This window comes from Sphaerodactylus townsendi, linkage group LG01 (genome assembly GCF_021028975.2).
Source record: "Sphaerodactylus townsendi isolate TG3544 linkage group LG01, MPM_Stown_v2.3, whole genome shotgun sequence".
Classification (NCBI taxonomy): Eukaryota; Metazoa; Chordata; class Lepidosauria; order Squamata; family Sphaerodactylidae; genus Sphaerodactylus; species Sphaerodactylus townsendi.
The window spans coordinates 9,432,903-9,452,762 of record NC_059425.1 but is presented as its reverse complement, the minus strand read 5'-3'; the positions used below and the strand labels follow the sequence as shown (position 1 = coordinate 9,452,762).

At 63.7% G+C, this 19,860-nt stretch overlaps 1 protein-coding gene across 1 annotated transcript in view; it reads right to left on the bottom strand.

Annotated features, from left to right (window-relative positions):
* The window catches only part of RUSC1 (RUN and SH3 domain containing 1), a 33,831-nt gene extending 14,956 nt beyond the window's left edge, over nucleotides 1-18,875 (bottom strand). The window contains exons 1-2 of the mRNA XM_048503689.1: nucleotides 17,154-18,875; nucleotides 6,302-6,829 (exon numbers count right to left, since the gene is read on the bottom strand). Coding sequence (XP_048359646.1) covers nucleotides 6,302-6,829; nucleotides 17,154-18,744 — 2,119 coding nt within the window. The 5' untranslated portion in view covers nucleotides 18,745-18,875. The remainder of the gene's footprint in view (nucleotides 1-6,301; nucleotides 6,830-17,153) is intronic.
* Nucleotides 18,876-19,860: the final 985 nt, after the last annotated feature.

Below are 19,860 nucleotides of genomic sequence, written 5' to 3'. Positions count from 1 at the left end.
TGGGGGGGGGGGGGGGTGGGGGGGGGGGGGGGTGGGGGGGGGGGGGGGTGGGGGGGGGGGGGGGTGGGGGGGGGGGGGGGTGGGGGGGGGGGGGGGTGGGGGGGGGGGGGGGTGGGGGGGGGGGGGGGTGGGGGGGGGGGGGGGTGGGGGGGGGGGGGGGTGGGGGGGGGGGGGGGTGGGGGGGGGGGGGGGTGGGGGGGGGGGGGGGTGGGGGGGGGGGGGGGTGGGGGGGGGGGGGGGTGGGGGGGGGGGGGGGTGGGGGGGGGGGGGGGTGGGGGGGGGGGGGGGTGGGGGGGGGGGGGGGTGGGGGGGGGGGGGGGTGGGGGGGGGGGGGGGTGGGGGGGGGGGGGGGTGGGGGGGGGGGGGGGTGGGGGGGGGGGGGGGTGGGGGGGGGGGGGGGTGGGGGGGGGGGGGGGTGGGGGGGGGGGGGGGTGGGGGGGGGGGGGGGTGGGGGGGGGGGGGGGTGGGGGGGGGGGGGGGTGGGGGGGGGGGGGGGTGGGGGGGGGGGGGGGTGGGGGGGGGGGGGGGTGGGGGGGGGGGGGGGTGGGGGGGGGGGGGGGTGGGGGGGGGGGGGGGTGGGGGGGGGGGGGGGTGGGGGGGGGGGGGGGTGGGGGGGGGGGGGGGTGGGGGGGGGGGGGGGTGGGGGGGGGGGGGGGTGGGGGGGGGGGGGGGTGGGGGGGGGGGGGGGTGGGGGGGGGGGGGGGTGGGGGGGGGGGGGGGTGGGGGGGGGGGGGGGTGGGGGGGGGGGGGGGTGGGGGGGGGGGGGGGTGGGGGGGGGGGGGGGTGGGGGGGGGGGGGGGTGGGGGGGGGGGGGGGTGGGGGGGGGGGGGGGTGGGGGGGGGGGGGGGTGGGGGGGGGGGGGGGTGGGGGGGGGGGGGGGTGGGGGGGGGGGGGGGTGGGGGGGGGGGGGGGTGGGGGGGGGGGGGGGTGGGGGGGGGGGGGGGTGGGGGGGGGGGGGGGTGGGGGGGGGGGGGGGTGGGGGGGGGGGGGGGTGGGGGGGGGGGGGGGTGGGGGGGGGGGGGGGTGGGGGGGGGGGGGGGTGGGGGGGGGGGGGGGTGGGGGGGGGGGGGGGTGGGGGGGGGGGGGGGTGGGGGGGGGGGGGGGTGGGGGGGGGGGGGGGTGGGGGGGGGGGGGGGTGGGGGGGGGGGGGGGTGGGGGGGGGGGGGGGTGGGGGGGGGGGGGGGTGGGGGGGGGGGGGGGTGGGGGGGGGGGGGGGTGGGGGGGGGGGGGGGTGGGGGGGGGGGGGGGTGGGGGGGGGGGGGGGTGGGGGGGGGGGGGGGTGGGGGGGGGGGGGGGTGGGGGGGGGGGGGGGTGGGGGGGGGGGGGGGTGGGGGGGGGGGGGGGTGGGGGGGGGGGGGGGTGGGGGGGGGGGGGGGTGGGGGGGGGGGGGGGTGGGGGGGGGGGGGGGTGGGGGGGGGGGGGGGTGGGGGGGGGGGGGGGTGGGGGGGGGGGGGGGTGGGGGGGGGGGGGGGTGGGGGGGGGGGGGGGTGGGGGGGGGGGGGGGTGGGGGGGGGGGGGGGTGGGGGGGGGGGGGGGTGGGGGGGGGGGGGGGTGGGGGGGGGGGGGGGTGGGGGGGGGGGGGGGTGGGGGGGGGGGGGGGTGGGGGGGGGGGGGGGTGGGGGGGGGGGGGGGTGGGGGGGGGGGGGGGTGGGGGGGGGGGGGGGTGGGGGGGGGGGGGGGTGGGGGGGGGGGGGGGTGGGGGGGGGGGGGGGTGGGGGGGGGGGGGGGTGGGGGGGGGGGGGGGTGGGGGGGGGGGGGGGTGGGGGGGGGGGGGGGTGGGGGGGGGGGGGGGTGGGGGGGGGGGGGGGTGGGGGGGGGGGGGGGTGGGGGGGGGGGGGGGTGGGGGGGGGGGGGGGTGGGGGGGGGGGGGGGTGGGGGGGGGGGGGGGTGGGGGGGGGGGGGGGTGGGGGGGGGGGGGGGTGGGGGGGGGGGGGGGTGGGGGGGGGGGGGGGTGGGGGGGGGGGGGGGTGGGGGGGGGGGGGGGTGGGGGGGGGGGGGGGTGGGGGGGGGGGGGGGTGGGGGGGGGGGGGGGTGGGGGGGGGGGGGGGTGGGGGGGGGGGGGGGTGGGGGGGGGGGGGGGTGGGGGGGGGGGGGGGTGGGGGGGGGGGGGGGTGGGGGGGGGGGGGGGTGGGGGGGGGGGGGGGTGGGGGGGGGGGGGGGTGGGGGGGGGGGGGGGTGGGGGGGGGGGGGGGTGGGGGGGGGGGGGGGTGGGGGGGGGGGGGGGTGGGGGGGGGGGGGGGTGGGGGGGGGGGGGGGTGGGGGGGGGGGGGGGTGGGGGGGGGGGGGGGTGGGGGGGGGGGGGGGTGGGGGGGGGGGGGGGTGGGGGGGGGGGGGGGTGGGGGGGGGGGGGGGTGGGGGGGGGGGGGGGTGGGGGGGGGGGGGGGTGGGGGGGGGGGGGGGTGGGGGGGGGGGGGGGTGGGGGGGGGGGGGGGTGGGGGGGGGGGGGGGTGGGGGGGGGGGGGGGTGGGGGGGGGGGGGGGTGGGGGGGGGGGGGGGTGGGGGGGGGGGGGGGTGGGGGGGGGGGGGGGTGGGGGGGGGGGGGGGTGGGGGGGGGGGGGGGTGGGGGGGGGGGGGGGTGGGGGGGGGGGGGGGTGGGGGGGGGGGGGGGTGGGGGGGGGGGGGGGTGGGGGGGGGGGGGGGTGGGGGGGGGGGGGGGTGGGGGGGGGGGGGGGTGGGGGGGGGGGGGGGTGGGGGGGGGGGGGGGTGGGGGGGGGGGGGGGTGGGGGGGGGGGGGGGTGGGGGGGGGGGGGGGTGGGGGGGGGGGGGGGTGGGGGGGGGGGGGGGTGGGGGGGGGGGGGGGTGGGGGGGGGGGGGGGTGGGGGGGGGGGGGGGTGGGGGGGGGGGGGGGTGGGGGGGGGGGGGGGTGGGGGGGGGGGGGGGTGGGGGGGGGGGGGGGTGGGGGGGGGGGGGGGTGGGGGGGGGGGGGGGTGGGGGGGGGGGGGGGTGGGGGGGGGGGGGGGTGGGGGGGGGGGGGGGTGGGGGGGGGGGGGGGTGGGGGGGGGGGGGGGTGGGGGGGGGGGGGGGTGGGGGGGGGGGGGGGTGGGGGGGGGGGGGGGTGGGGGGGGGGGGGGGTGGGGGGGGGGGGGGGTGGGGGGGGGGGGGGGTGGGGGGGGGGGGGGGTGGGGGGGGGGGGGGGTGGGGGGGGGGGGGGGTGGGGGGGGGGGGGGGTGGGGGGGGGGGGGGGTGGGGGGGGGGGGGGGTGGGGGGGGGGGGGGGTGGGGGGGGGGGGGGGTGGGGGGGGGGGGGGGTGGGGGGGGGGGGGGGTGGGGGGGGGGGGGGGTGGGGGGGGGGGGGGGTGGGGGGGGGGGGGGGTGGGGGGGGGGGGGGGTGGGGGGGGGGGGGGGTGGGGGGGGGGGGGGGTGGGGGGGGGGGGGGGTGGGGGGGGGGGGGGGTGGGGGGGGGGGGGGGTGGGGGGGGGGGGGGGTGGGGGGGGGGGGGGGTGGGGGGGGGGGGGGGTGGGGGGGGGGGGGGGTGGGGGGGGGGGGGGGTGGGGGGGGGGGGGGGTGGGGGGGGGGGGGGGTGGGGGGGGGGGGGGGTGGGGGGGGGGGGGGGTGGGGGGGGGGGGGGGTGGGGGGGGGGGGGGGTGGGGGGGGGGGGGGGTGGGGGGGGGGGGGGGTGGGGGGGGGGGGGGGTGGGGGGGGGGGGGGGTGGGGGGGGGGGGGGGTGGGGGGGGGGGGGGGTGGGGGGGGGGGGGGGTGGGGGGGGGGGGGGGTGGGGGGGGGGGGGGGTGGGGGGGGGGGGGGGTGGGGGGGGGGGGGGGTGGGGGGGGGGGGGGGTGGGGGGGGGGGGGGGTGGGGGGGGGGGGGGGTGGGGGGGGGGGGGGGTGGGGGGGGGGGGGGGTGGGGGGGGGGGGGGGTGGGGGGGGGGGGGGGTGGGGGGGGGGGGGGGTGGGGGGGGGGGGGGGTGGGGGGGGGGGGGGGTGGGGGGGGGGGGGGGTGGGGGGGGGGGGGGGTGGGGGGGGGGGGGGGTGGGGGGGGGGGGGGGTGGGGGGGGGGGGGGGTGGGGGGGGGGGGGGGTGGGGGGGGGGGGGGGTGGGGGGGGGGGGGGGTGGGGGGGGGGGGGGGTGGGGGGGGGGGGGGGTGGGGGGGGGGGGGGGTGGGGGGGGGGGGGGGTGGGGGGGGGGGGGGGTGGGGGGGGGGGGGGGTGGGGGGGGGGGGGGGTGGGGGGGGGGGGGGGTGGGGGGGGGGGGGGGTGGGGGGGGGGGGGGGTGGGGGGGGGGGGGGGTGGGGGGGGGGGGGGGTGGGGGGGGGGGGGGGTGGGGGGGGGGGGGGGTGGGGGGGGGGGGGGGTGGGGGGGGGGGGGGGTGGGGGGGGGGGGGGGTGGGGGGGGGGGGGGGTGGGGGGGGGGGGGGGTGGGGGGGGGGGGGGGTGGGGGGGGGGGGGGGTGGGGGGGGGGGGGGGTGGGGGGGGGGGGGGGTGGGGGGGGGGGGGGGTGGGGGGGGGGGGGGGTGGGGGGGGGGGGGGGTGGGGGGGGGGGGGGGTGGGGGGGGGGGGGGGTGGGGGGGGGGGGGGGTGGGGGGGGGGGGGGGTGGGGGGGGGGGGGGGTGGGGGGGGGGGGGGGTGGGGGGGGGGGGGGGTGGGGGGGGGGGGGGGTGGGGGGGGGGGGGGGTGGGGGGGGGGGGGGGTGGGGGGGGGGGGGGGTGGGGGGGGGGGGGGGTGGGGGGGGGGGGGGGTGGGGGGGGGGGGGGGTGGGGGGGGGGGGGGGTGGGGGGGGGGGGGGGTGGGGGGGGGGGGGGGTGGGGGGGGGGGGGGGTGGGGGGGGGGGGGGGTGGGGGGGGGGGGGGGTGGGGGGGGGGGGGGGTGGGGGGGGGGGGGGGTGGGGGGGGGGGGGGGTGGGGGGGGGGGGGGGTGGGGGGGGGGGGGGGTGGGGGGGGGGGGGGGTGGGGGGGGGGGGGGGTGGGGGGGGGGGGGGGTGGGGGGGGGGGGGGGTGGGGGGGGGGGGGGGTGGGGGGGGGGGGGGGTGGGGGGGGGGGGGGGTGGGGGGGGGGGGGGGTGGGGGGGGGGGGGGGTGGGGGGGGGGGGGGGTGGGGGGGGGGGGGGGTGGGGGGGGGGGGGGGTGGGGGGGGGGGGGGGTGGGGGGGGGGGGGGGTGGGGGGGGGGGGGGGTGGGGGGGGGGGGGGGTGGGGGGGGGGGGGGGTGGGGGGGGGGGGGGGTGGGGGGGGGGGGGGGTGGGGGGGGGGGGGGGTGGGGGGGGGGGGGGGTGGGGGGGGGGGGGGGTGGGGGGGGGGGGGGGTGGGGGGGGGGGGGGGTGGGGGGGGGGGGGGGTGGGGGGGGGGGGGGGTGGGGGGGGGGGGGGGTGGGGGGGGGGGGGGGTGGGGGGGGGGGGGGGTGGGGGGGGGGGGGGGTGGGGGGGGGGGGGGGTGGGGGGGGGGGGGGGTGGGGGGGGGGGGGGGTGGGGGGGGGGGGGGGTGGGGGGGGGGGGGGGTGGGGGGGGGGGGGGGTGGGGGGGGGGGGGGGTGGGGGGGGGGGGGGGTGGGGGGGGGGGGGGGTGGGGGGGGGGGGGGGTGGGGGGGGGGGGGGGTGGGGGGGGGGGGGGGTGGGGGGGGGGGGGGGGGGGGGGGGGTGGGGGCGGGGGGGGGGGCGGGATGGGGGGGGGGGGGGGAGAATGGTTGTGGGGGGGGGGGGGAGCTCTCTCAGCCCCACCCACCTCACAGGGTGTTTGTTGTGAGGGGGGGAAGGGCAAGGAGATTGTCAGCCCCTTTGAGTCTCCTGCAGGAGAGAAAGGGAGGATATAAATCCAAACTCTTCTTCTTCTTCTTCTATTTGTTCCTTGTGGTCAGGTTTTTTGCATTCAAAAATATGTTGCTGGTACTCATATATAAGGTGATACCAATTTCCTCCTCAGGATTTGGGTTAGCCCCCCCCCCCCCAAAGATGCCAGAACTCAGCCCCAATGAGTGCCACCCCATAAAGAAGAAGAGTTGGATTTATATCCCCCTTCTCTTCTGCAAGGAGACACAAAGGGGCTTACAAACTCCTTTCCCTTCCCCCGTCACAACAAACACCCTGTGAGGCGGGTGGGGCTGAGAGAGCTCCAAAGAACTGTGACTAGCCCAAGGTCACCTAGCTGGCATATGTTGGAGCGCACAAACTAATCTAGTTCACCAGATAAGCCTCCGCAGCTCAAGCGGCAGAGCGGGGGATCAAACCTGGTTCTCCACATTAGAGTGCACCTGCTCTTAACCACTGCGCCACACTGGCTCTGAGGGGGAAATAAAAAGCCCTGCTTGTAGCACCCAGTCTGGGAACGACAGACTGAGGGAGAAGGGAAGAAGGAGAGGATTCGGGAAGGGGCAGCTTACTTGGTGCGGGGCGTCCCGGCTTGCTGGCGCCCGTGCTTTCTTGGGACATCCTCCCCCGGCCTGCTCCAGGCTGGCTGTTGAGGGGGCAACAGGCTCCAAACAGCAGCTCGGGGACCTGGCGGGTCGGGAAAGCTAAGGTGGGGAAAGTTCGGCTGCGGGGGAAGAGCGGGGAGAGCAGCACGGCGAGGTCAGGGCTGTCCAGGAAAGGCAGGGCGCTCCTGGCCGGCGGGGAGTAGGCCCCGATGGGGGAGAGGCGGATGGGGAGCAGCTCGTTGGGGGACAGCCTGCCGAAAACCTGGCCCTGCTCGCCGGCCAGCAGGCAGACCTCCTCGCAGGACAAGGCCTTCAGCCGGGGGCAGAAGGGCGACCCTGAGGGGCTCGGGGAGGCCAGCTCCACGCTCTCCAAGCTGGGGCAGAGAGATGGGTGCAGGGGCTCAGGCGCCGTGCCGTCCACCACCGAGAATCGGAACAGAAGCGGCTGGAAGGGCTGGTTCGGGGGGCGTGAAGCGCAAGTGGGCACGGTACCAGCTGCAGATGGCACGGGTGACAGGGCACGCAGCAGGCGGACCAGCGCAAGAGCAGACAGAGCGATGGACGCGAAGCCGGAGCAATGCATGGACACAGCAGGGGGAGGGAGGGGGGGACCAGGAGGAGGCAGGAATTTGGGCAGGGGGAGGAAGGAAGGAAGGTGGAAAGAGAATGTTAATTCACAGGAGACAATCAAAACAAAACCGGAAAAAAAACACAGAGAACGTGAACTGGAGACACACAAAATGGCGGCTGTTATGTCCCCACTCGCTATTTTCTTTACTTAAGCCTCAGTTGTACCCTTAGTTAGAATGGGTTTAGTTGCCTTTTATACAGCATTCTGTGGGAGAGAACCTTAGTTAGACCCTGTCCCTTTAAGGAGCCCTCTAGAACAGTGGCGGCGAACCTATGGCACGGGTGCCAGAGGTGGCACTTAGAGCCCTCTCTGTGGGCACGCACAAACAGAGTCCCCCCCGCCTCACACACACACATCTAGGCTGGCCTGGGCTGCTGGGCTCAATTATTAGCATTAAACCTAAGACCTAGTTTTGGGGAAGCAGCGTAGATAACCCTGTTAAGCGCTGTTAAACCCCACTGATTTTCATGCGAAGAACTAAAGCGCGATCCTTTACCCAGGAGTAAGCTCGGTTGCTGGCAATGGGGCTTGCTTCTGAGTAAACCTTCCTAGGGTTGTGATTCACCTATTGTAAGAGTTGCACGGTTGCTTCAAAGCAGAGCCACCGACTACCACCGAGCTTACTCCCGAGTAACGAACACCTCGGAGCCAACCGTTTTTTCTTAAAGAAAACCTCAGTATTCAGGTTAAATTGCCGTGTTGGCACTTTGCAATAAATAAGTGGGTTTGGGGTTGCAATTTGGGCACTCGGGTCTCGAAAAGGGTCGCCATCGCTGCTCTAGAGGCAAGAGCACTATAGCATTCCTATTAGTTAGCAGTTCCTGTTTTACAGTCTGTTTAGTTTTTTCAGGTGTCTGGGGAAGGCTGGAGACAGCAATATCTCAGACTTATTAGGTGTTAAAGATCCATGGTATTTGAGCAACCAAGTTTCAACAGAATTGCAAGGAAACAGAGTCCAAATAGAGGACACCAGGAGATCTCAGAAGCGGCACAAGCAGCGCAGACATCCTTAGAAGCAGTTAACGAAAGAGCTGGTGTCTGCAAGTTCTTCAAACAATCTCCAACTGTTTCCAGCATCGCAAGTATTCTTTATTAGATAGATTTCATGGGAGGAGTCAGAATCCTAAACTTTCAATATTATAAAACCTTTTTGGAACTGCTGCTTATTTGTCTGTGGGTCTTACACTTTGTTCTGGCCAATTGCTTGGGGGAACAGAACAGTGGCCCAGCCTTCGAGGTGAAACATGGCCACTGGACGAACCCCGCCACGGTCTAATTTCAGAGGACGGCCCTGCAGCGTGTCCTAGACTCGCTCAGAGCCTCTCTCCCTTTTAAATAAGGTGACCAGATGGTCACCTTGTAAACCCGGGACGGGGGTGGGCGGCTGCACACGCATGCGTCGCAAGAGTCGCGAGGGAGCCGCGACAGCCTTCTGGGCGCTGCTCTTTTCCCTGGCCTCGCGTCGCGACGCCGCAGGGAGGTTACCGCACTGCCTTGCGCCCCAGAAGGCAGTGCGGCAGCCTCCCAAAAATCAGGACAATGCAAGGAACAAATTATGCGAAGGCGGGATTGTCCCGCCAAAAGCGGGACGGCTAGTCAGCCTATTTGAAAGGTCTCTCTGTCCATCCCAAGGATCGGGCATCCATTGGGCACTGGTGGCCTCGAAGGACGAGCCCTGGTTTCAAACTAAGCTCAGAACTTGCGATTAGAGGAAAGTCAAAGGCAGGCCTGCTCGGAGTATTTGGGGTTCCTCTGAAGATGCCAGCCACAGATGCAGGCTGGCGAAACGTCAGGAGAAAATGCTACTGGAACACGGCCACGCAGCCCGGAAAACCTACAACACCCTAGTGTTAGATGTCATTTTAAATGTTTCCGGATCCATGGAAAAACAGAACAGATCCTAGACATTAGGTTTGATGTGTCCCAAGTTGTACTTATTAGGCTAAATAAAGTAAAGAAAAACAAAGAAACGTAATTATTTAATAGTGCACTTAAAAGTCACTACAAGAATTTTAATTGCAAAACTTTGGAAACAGAATAGAACCCCAAGTCTGGAGGAATGGGTAGAAAGAATATGGCCATATATGGACTAATAATAATATGCCCATATATGGACTAATAATAGGACTAATAAAAGGAAACACTTCTTCACACAACGTGTGATTGGTGTTTGGAATATGCTGCCACAGGAGGTGGTGATGGCCACTCACCTGGATAGCTTTAAAAGGGGCTTGGACAGATTGATGGAGGAGAAGTCGATTTATGGCTCCCAATCTTGATCCTCTTTGATCTGAGATTGCAAATGCCTTAACAGTCCAGGTGCTCGGGAGCAACAGCCGCAGAAGGCCATTGCTTTCACATCCTGCAGGTGAGCTCCCAAAGGCACCTGGTGGGCCACTGCGAGTAGCAGAGAGCTGGACTAGATGGACTCTGGTCTGATCCAGCTGGCTTGTTCTTATGTTCTTATGAAACTAGATAGGCTATCTTTATCATTACAGGAAGAGAAAAGCAGGAAAAAGAAGATCCATGGAAACCCCTTGAAGGATTCTTTCTGAAGAGTTATATGAACATACATATGATAAAATTCTTAATAATTTGCAGTTCGATGTATTTTTTCGATCTTGTATTTATAAGGGAATGATATTGGAATGGAAGCTATTGTTTTATTTTCTTCTATATAAATTTGAGAATTGGGATACTGTAACTAAAAAGGAAATTAGTCCTCAGTATGATGTTAAAAAATTTAAGATGATGGGTGTCAATATCAAAATAACAAGAGCTCTATAACAAGCTCTTAATACCCTGTTTCCCCTAATATAAGACATCCCCGAAAAATAAGACGTAGTAGAGGTTTTGCTGAAGTGCGAAATATAAGGCATCCCCCGAAAGTAAGACATAGCAAAGCTTTTGTTTGGAAGCATGCCTGACGAACAGAGCACAGAAAAATAAGACATCTCCTGAAAATAAGACATAGCGCATCTTTGGGAGCAAAAATTAATATAAGACACTGTCTTATATTCGGGGAAACACGGTAGGAGTGATTAGAAATTAGATAGAAGTGTCAGGTGTGTTTTACCTTCATGCATATCGTTTTCTTCCTTTGCTTATTAGCTTTCATTGTATGTAATGAAATATTCCAATTTATATGTATTATGTTTAACTCTAAATAAAGCACTTTAATTTTTTTAAAAAATATATTGTTGAAGGCTTTCACGGCCAGATTCAATTGGTTGTGGTGGGTTTTCCGGGCTGTGTGGCCGTGGTCTGGTAGATCTTGTTCCTAACGTTTCGCCTGCATCTGTGGCTGGCATCTCCAGAGGTGTATCACAGACAGAAGTGTGTTACACACTGTGTCCACCCACTGGCAGACAGTCCCTTTCTCATGCTAAAATGTTCATACGTTATTTGCTGCATTTTAATTTAAATTATTAAGAGCTTATTATGTATTTGTGATCTTATGTGGTTCACCGCCCAGAGCCCTTCGGGGGTAGGGAGGTATATAAGACTGGATAGATAGATAGATAGATAGATAGATAGATAGATAGATAGATAGATAGATAGATAGATAGATAGATAGATAGATAGATAGATAGATAGATAGATAGATAGATAGATAGATAGATAGATAGATAGATAGATAGATAGATAGATAGATAGATGTGGATAGATAGATGTGGATGGATAGATAGATAGATAGATAGATAGATAGATAGATAGATAGATAGATAGATAGATAGATAGATAGATAGATAGATAGATAGATAGATAGATAGATAGATAGATAGATAGATAGATAGATAGATAGATAGATAGATGTGGATAGATGTGGATAGATAGGTGGGTGGCTTCCACTTAACACATGCAAATTACACTTGCAAGTTGCACCCTTAACACTTTTAACCAATGCAAATGGTTCTTTCTCCCACCCTGGACATTCCACAGGTATATACACTCCACTTGCTGTACTGCCATCAGATCCTCTGAAGACGCCAGCCACAGACGCAGGCAAAATGTTAGGGACAAGATCCACCAGACCACGGCCACCCGGCCCGGAAAACCCACCACAACCAGTAAAAAGAACTGTTTGATTGTGTTGTGAGCCACCTCGAGCCTGGCTTGTCAGGAAAGGGCAGGGTAAAAATCGAATTTGTAACTGAATAAAAATATCTCAAAAGCTAAGTGAGGTGAGTGCCCGTTTCTGCTTGGAAGGGCGAGGAAGTCCGAGGTTATGGCAAACCACCGCTGTTGGCCTCTTGCTCAGAAAGCCCTCGGGGTTTGCCACAAATACCCTGTCGCTTGGCACAACTTTCCACCACCAGAGCCTGCCTTTACAGCCCTAGATCTCCCCGGAGGATCAGGCATTGGATAAGAACACAAGAACATAAGAACAGGCCAGCTGGATCAGACCAGAGTCCACCTAGTCCAGCTCTCTGCTACTCACAGTGGCCCACCAGGTGCCTTGGGGAGCTCACGTGCAGGATGTGAAAGCAATGGCCTTCTGCGGCTGCTGCTCCCGAGCACCTGGACTGCTAAGGCATTTGCAACCTCAGATCAAAGAGGATCAAGATTGGTAGCCATAGATCAACTTCTCCTCCATAAATCTGTCCAAGCCCTTTTTAAAACTATCCAGGTGAGTGGCCATCACCACCTCCTGTGGCAGCATATTCCAAACACCAATCACACATTGCGTGAAGAAGTTTTTTCCTTTTATTAGTCCTCATTCTTCCCCCCAGCATTTTCAATGGATGCCCCCTGGTTCTAGTATTGTGAGAAAGAGAGAAAAAATTCTTTCTGTCAACCTTTTCTACCCCATGCAAAATTTTATGGACTTCAATCATATCCCCCCTCAGCCGTCTCCTCTCCAAACTGAAGAGTCCCAGGGGGAAGAGATCAGATTTGCTGTCAGTGTAAGAATCCACCCCACTGTTCCAAGAGGATCAGAAATCAGGAAAAGCTACTCTTACCAGGGGCCGAAGTTCTGTCCCCTAAAACATGCCTCTCGCTCCTAAGCCAGGAATGACAGCTGTTTGAAAGCTCCTGACGTAGCTGGCTACCCCCCTCTGGCAGGTGATTGGGGGGGGGGGATGCATGCAGATCCAGTTTCCTGGCCCTCCGCTTCCTACTTCCTTGTGTAAACCACGAGGAGGGAGGGAAACAAAACTCACTCCAAACTCTGATTGGCAACCGAGTGAGCCCATCAGAGCAAATCCCTCCTTTATTTTCCCAGGTTTCGCCCGTCAAGGTGTTTGTCGAGGGCTGGGGGAAGAGGCAGGACCCGATGCGGTGCTTTCGCTGCCAACAACTCCCTACGGCAAAAAAAAAATCTTGGGATTCTTGAATGGGAGGTGCTAGGAATGGAAACCGCAAAGACACCGTAAGCCGGGGGGAACGGAGGAGTATAAGTACTAACCAACAAACCAATAAGGGTTGCCAATTCTGCTTTGGGAGATTCCTTGGAGAGAAACCTTAGACAAGAAGAAGAAGAGTTTGGATTTATACTCCCCTTTCTCTCCTGTAAGGAGACTCAAAGGGGCTTACAATCTCCATTCCCTCTTCCCGTCCCCCCACAACAAACACCCTGTGAGGTGGGTGGGGCTGAGAGAGCTCCGAAGAGCTGTGACGAACCCGAGGTCACCCAGCTGGCATGTGTGGGAGTGCGCAAGCTAACCTGGTTCACCAGGTAAGCCTCCACAGCTCAAGTGGCAGAGCGGGGAATCAAACCCGGTTCTACAGATTAGAGTGCACTGGCTCTCAATCGCTACACCACGCCGGCTCTAGTTCGGAGCTAGTTTGGGTTCTCGATAGTTCCTCGTTTAATTCTGTCGGGCTCTGAGATGAGAAAGTGGGAGGGGGGATAATGTAGCGTTTTTTAAATGATGCTTTTGTTGGTGCTCTAGGCACTGAGTTACTGGTTCACCAGATAAGCCTCCACAGCTCAAGTGGGTGACCTTGGGCTAGTCCAGAGGTGGGATCCAGCAGGTTCTCACAGGTTCCCGAGAGTAGGTTACAATTATTTGTGTGTGCCGAGAGGGGGTTACTAATTGGTGATTTTGCCACGTGATTTTTGCCTTAGCTATGCCCCTCCTCTCAGCAGTGGCGCGCAGAACTTGAAGCAGTCTAGCAGGAGGGGCAATCAAGGCATGCTATGGCAGCCTGGGCGCCTCTGGTGCATTCAAGCTTCCAGCCCAAGCGACCGGCGCACACATGCATGGCCGCGTCCTCCCTAAGCTACAGCCCCGCCCAGGAATGCCCCGCCCTTGTCGTGCCCCGCCCAGCCCCATTGGCGCTACGCCACAGTTTGAATCCCACCACCATGGGAACCTGTTCCTAAAATTTTTGGATCCCACCACTGGGCTACTCCCAGTTCTCTCAGAACTCTCTCAGCCCCACCGACGTCACAAGGTGTCTGTTGTGGGGAAAGGAAGGGAAATGAGTTTGCAAGCCACCTTGAGTCTCCTTACAGGAGAGAAAGGTGGAATTTAAATCCAAACTCTTCTTCTAAAAGTTTCTAAACCAATTAAGGCTGTAGATAATTGGGTAGCAGACTTTTCAACAAGAGTTTGAGTACAAACATGGACAAAACCCACAGGTGTCTATTTTTTAAATTCCTTTCTACCCCGCCTTTCTCTCCAGCGGGACCCAAGAAGGTTTACATCATTCTCCTCTCCTCCATTGTGTCTTCACAACTATACTGTGAGGTAGGCTAGGCTAGGCTGAGAGCAAGCGCCTGGCCCGAGGTCACCCAGAGAGGTTCCAAGGCTTGGGTTCAAATTTGACCTGCATCTTCCCTTTTCTAAAACACAAGGGGAATCCCTCTTCTCAGATGGAGTTAGTCCTAGCATAGAAATGCACTGTCTGTCAACAGTCCTTTGGGGGAGGAGGAGGAGGAGTAGTTTGGATTTATATCCCCCCTTTCTCTCCTGCGGGAGACTCAAAGGGGCTGACAATCTCCTTGCCCTTCCCCCCTCACAACAAACACCCTGTGAGGTGGGTGGGGCTGAGAGAGCTCCGAGAAGCTGTGACTAGCCCAAGGTCACCCGGCTGGCGTGCGTGGGAGTGCACAGGCTAATCTGAATTCCCCAGATAAGCCTCCACAGCTCAGGCGACAGAGCGGGGAATCAAACCCGGTTCCTCCAGATTAGATACACGAGCTCTTAACCTCCTACGCCACTGCTGCTCCACTGCTGCTTTGGCTTATCAAAATACAAATTGATGATGATGATGAAGAAGAAGAAGAAGAAGAAGAAGAAGAAGAAGAAGAAGAAGAAGAAGAAGAAGAAGAGGAAGAGGAGGAGGAGGAGGAGGAGTTTGGATTTATACCCCACCTTTCTCTCCTGTAAAGAGACTCAAGGTGGCTCACAAGCTCTTTCCCACAACAGACACCTTGTGAGGTAGGGGGAGCTGAGAGAGTTCTGAGAGAACCGTGACTGGCCCAAGGTCACCCTGCAGGAGTGAAGGAACACATCTGGTTCACCAGGTAAGCCTCCGCCCTTCAGGTGGAGGAGTGGGGAATCAAACCCGGTTCTCCAGATTAGAATCCACCTGCTCGTCACCACCACAACACGCTGGCTCTCAGATATGCAAATTTAATCCATCAATTAAAACCCTCTCATTAATGGTCTGAGATGTATCTAATCGGGAAAGAGTCCTCATTTGGACTTACGAAGCAGCCGATTCGTTTGTATCGCCTCTGAATCCCGCGACTGAGTCCGGTGTCCTTGCGGGGACAATCGATGCGCCCCACCGTGCCTCAACCCTACAGCTGCCGAAAACCCGGATAACGAAAGCTTAACCTGTGGATTCGGGTCGCTAAAGCTTTTCATGGCCCGGAGGCAAACAACATCACCCGAGAAATAACATCTGATGAAGCCTCTCTTAAAGGAACAGGGTGCTTCCCCCTTCCAGGTTGTTGACAACTTACGAATTCTGGAAGGCGTCCCCGGATGACCCCGTTGTCTGCACCAAACCTCCTCCGTCTGTGTAACAAAGTCAGCCATTTTACAGCGCAGCGTCTGCTCGAGCGAGCGCTGACAGCCGACGTTCAGTTCCCCGCTACCCTCACCCGTTCTTGACTCCAGTCTAGCATCCGATCCCTCTCCCGGAACATAAGGTGACTTCCCAAGATGCCGATTCTATCAAGGAAGGCGGAGAACAAATCGGAGAAGGGGCACAGCCTGGTTTGTTCCTCTGCTTTCAACAGTAGGTTCGGGAATGAGCACATGAGAATTTTTGGGGCAATAAACACTGTCGAAGGCTTTCACGGCCGGATTTATCTGGTCGTTGTGGGTTTTCCGGGCTGCGTGGCCGTGATCTGGTAGATCTTGTTCCTAAACAAGGAGCCCCCAGGCTCCTCTCTGGGGCAACAGCTAGGGACCAGATTACGCCGGTCCTATACCAACTGCCCTGGCTGCCAATCGAGTACCGGGTCACGTTTAAAGTTTTGGTATTGACCTTCAAAGCCATTCGCGGCCGTGGCCCTGCTTATCTGAGGGACCGTCTCTCCCTATATTGCCCTTCTAGGCCCCTCCGCTCGTCGGAGGCGGACCTACTGGTGATCCCTGGTCCCAAGGCGATCCGGCTGGCCTCTACAAGGGCCAGGGCCTTTATGGTTTGCCAATTCCTACCTGGTGTGTGGGAACAGGGCTTCCAGGTGAGATCAGGACACCCGCGGGACTTTACAAAGTTCTCGCCGCGAAGGTGAGGGCCTGCAAAATGGACCTGTTCTGCCAGGCGTTTGGCCAGCCGGGATGATGTCAACTCCGCCATAAGAACACCTGGCCTCCCGTGGGTACATAAAGGGGGAAGGAGGGGTTGTTTAGTATTTTATAGTATAGTACAGCCACCTGTAGTTAGTATTGTATATATTATTTTATTGTAAATTATGTATTGATGTTTTAAATTGTTTTAATGTTGATGGACACCGCCCTGAGCCTTTGGAGAGGGCGGTATACAAATATAAATAATAAATAAATAAACAAGAAACAATATCTACCAGACCACGGCCGCACAGCCCGGAAAACCCACAACAACCAGTTCTCCGGCTGATATCCACAGGTAAAGCCTGCGACAAAAAGCACAGAAGCTGGGACCTGTAAAAATATCGTCCTCCTTGCTATACAATGAAGCTCTTAGGGATGGTGGTTAAAGGTGGAAGCACAAGTTGTCCTCGAAATCTGACCCCCGGGGGCTCAATCCTTCAGGAAGTGCGCGGGCACAAGTTTCTGATAACTCTTGTCAGCTCTCCTGTTGGGATTGCCCGCCTCTATAGCCTTTTCAGCATAAAGATGACAGGACATTTGCGGATTCATTTGCCCTTTCCTGGACAGCCCTTGTTCAAAATGCTCCGCTTTGGTCCTAGCAGGGGCGTACCGGCCACGGGGACACATGGAGGCACACGGCCCCGGGCGCAGGCTGGCCAGTCACATGGAGGTCGCAAGATCGGCCCCACGCCACCTCTTTCTCCCCCCCTGCGCCCACTGAACAGCCGGGCTGGAAATCTGCTGTGGGGCGCCCCTTGACCCGGCCCCGCCGGTTGAAGGAGCAGCCTGGTGGGGCTGGGCTGGGGGGCGCCAGGTTCCCCCCCCGTACCCCACTTAGCTTAGCCGGTGGCGGCGGTCCCGGGCAGCCTGATGGGGACAGGATAAGCCCGTCCCTACCAGGCTGCCTGGGACAGCTGCTGCCGGCTAAGCTAAGTGGGGCACGGGGAGGGTGTGTGTGCCCGGAGCAGGTGTTGTCCCGGGCGCCATTTTCACCCGGTACGCCTCTGGGTCCTGGGCTCTCGGATCCAAGCGGAGCACTCTAGAACAATGAAGGCGAACCTTTGGCACTCCAGATGTTATGGACTACAATTCGCATCAGCCCCTCACAATTGGCCATGCTGGCAGGGGCTGATGGGAATTGTAGTCCATAACATCTGGAGTGCCAAAGGTTCGCCACCACGGCTCTAGAACAACAACGATTCACACATTTCCTGTCATCTTTATCCTGAAAAGGGTACCATATTGGCCAGGCCTTGGAGAAAAACTCCCACAAACATCACCCTGGGCCCCAAATATGCAGAGGGGACCAATAATTCAGGGGGGTGCCTCTACCGCTGTGCCATCTGCTCTCCTCGCCCAGTTCAAGGCCCGCCCACCCACTACTCGCCAAACATGAGTGGCATAGCTAGGTTGAGAAGTTACGTCTTACCCTCCGCCTGGTACCGGTCTCCTCCCTCGGCCTTCCCCGGCGTCCGAGGGTCCCTCCAACGGGCTGTATCCTCTAAACCTCGGTGGGGAACGTTGTGCTCCATTCCTTCGTCCTCTTCACAGCCCCGCTCTGCAATGGTCTGAAGCCCCGGGCGCGTCTTCTTTCTCCGGGGTTGCGTTTCCTTCGGAGCCCAAAAATGCCCGTTTGGTGGCAACTCCCAGTCAACTTCTTGGGGACTGCTGCCGTCGGGGACACCTTTGGCTAAATCCAGCAGTTGGGCCCCACCCGTGGTGGCCGGCTGGGCCTTCTGCTTACGGTAACGCAGTTCTTTGAAGGTGGTCACCTCCCGTTGCCCGCAGCCGGCGGGGTTAGCCGGCTCATCCAGCGAGGTCGAGGGGCCAGTTGTCTCCTGGCTTGGCGCGCTGCCACAAGTGAGTTCGTTACACGGGGGCAGCTCCGTGTCCGGAGAAAAAATTATCAGCCAGTCGCTTTGGTCTTTCCCCGGCTGCAAAAAGGGTGGTCCAGACGTCACCTTCTTCCGTTTCTGCGCTATCTCGTGGAAAGACGTGACGTTCTTCCTGCCGTTCTCGCTTTGCGGGTCGCCGAGGCCTGCCGGCGACTCCGACAGGGGCGGCGGGACCACTGCTGGGGCCAGCTTCCCGACTTGACCTGGCTTTGACCCCAGCAGGCCCCTCTTGGTTCTGGGGGGAATGGGCGGAGGAGGACCCCTGATCCGACTAGGCCTTGGTGGGGCGGCCTGGTTGAAGTTGACATCTGGTTGCCCCGACGGGAGAGCAAACAAATGTTCAGGTTTGGCCGGCTGAGCAGGGAGGGCATTGCAATTCGAATCTAGCTCGGCGCCGACGCAGGGGGCCGGCACGGCCAGCGGCACCCTGCAGGGACGAACAGGGGGCGGCGTTATCGAGGCGACAGTAGGAGGTGACTCAATGGGGCTTTCTGTGCAGGGAGAAGCCGACGGAGACCCCAAAGAACTGCTGCTGCCCAGACTGTCAGGGCTATCCTGGACGCGGGTCACGGGACGCTCGCTGAGTCGGATGTTGAGATTCGAACCCCTCTCATCGCAGCCGGCCGGCAGGATGACACTACGAGCTTCCTCCAGCGGGACAATGTTTGGGGGGCGATCAGGACTCGGGGTCTCCTCAGTCGGGAACTCTTTGTAGTATACCGAGACTGGGGTGTCCTCTAAACTGAGGTCCGAGCAGCTGCTAATGGAGGAGGAGAAGGCCTCCAGAGGGGTTCTGGCCTCCTCGTCATCCTCTTCCTCATCCTTCGCGACCGGGCGGTTCGGCAAGACAGCCTCGATCTGCAAGCCCAGCTTGACATCCGACTGGAGCGGGTGAGAGCTGCAGCAGCGGCAAGGCGTCGACGGGTTGTTGGAATTGGGGTCCAGCTGCTCGGGGCCGCCGCCGCCGAGGCCCCGGCAGTCCGGGCAATCGGTCTGCCGTCTCGGGGCCGACGTGTTGGAATCTTCTTGAAGCTCGGGGTGGCGAGAGAGGTGGAGGCCCAGAGAGACGTGCTGCAGGTGGATGTGGTTTAAGTTGCAGATCAAGCCTTTCTTCGGAGACTGCATGGCTGCCGGACACGAGCAGGAAAGGAAGGCTGGGGGGGTGGGCTGCTTTTTTAACTCCGGCCCGATCTCATCAACGGGTTTAGGGGCTGAACAGAAGATTCTGTTTCCTGTGAACGGCAAAACCAGCCTCTAAGTCCTAAAGCAGCAATGAGGGAGAAAGGCCAACAGAAGCAGAGAAACAAAGGCATTGTGAAGGACGGGCCTAGAGATTGTCCAGAGTTACAATTAATTCTCAGGCAACAGAGATCGGTTCTCCCGAAAGAAAGGGCTGCTTTGTAGGCTGGGCTCTATGGCAGGGGTAGGGAACCTGCGGCTCGAGAGCCGCATGCGGCTCTTCTGCCCTTGCACTGCGTTCTTTTTTTCCCCATGCCGCCGAAGCCGCTCGAGCCCTCATTCTTTGCTCGCCCCCTGCAGCCAGCAGGGCGGGTGCACCAACTGCCCGCAGTTGACTGGGCCGTGCCGCGGGCTTCCCCTCTCGCCTGCCCCGTTCGAGCGGGGCGGGCGCTTTCCTGGCGGTCGGTGAGGCCGAGCCGCTGGCCCTATCCTTGCCCACCCTGCAGGCTGCAGGGCGGACGCATCCATGCGCTTCTCAGAATGAGCGGAGTAAAAGGTAAAAAACCCCAATATATACAGTGTTATCTTTATTTTAAATGTCAAAAATTATTTGCGGCTCCAAGTGTTTTATTTTCTCATGGAAATCGGGTCCAAATGGCTCTTTGAGTGTTAAAGGTTCCCTACCCCTGCTCTATGGTATTGTGCCTTGCTGAGGTCCCTCCCTTTCCAAACTTCGCCTACCGCAGCTTCTGCCCCTAAATCAACGGGATTAGGGGTCGAACAGAAGGTTCCGTTTCCTGTGAACGGCAAAACCAGCCTCTAAGTCCTAAAGCAGCAACGAGGGAGAAAGGCCAACAGAAGCAGAGAAACAAAGGCAGAGGTACATTGTGAAGGACGGGCCTAGAGATTGTCCAGAGTTACAATTAATTCTCAGGCAACAGAGATCGGTTCTCCTGAAAGAAATGGCTGCTTTGTAGGCTGGGCTCTATGGTACTATGCCTTGCTGAGGTCCCTCCCTTTCCAAACTTTGCCTACTGCAGCTTCTGCCCCTAAATCAACGGG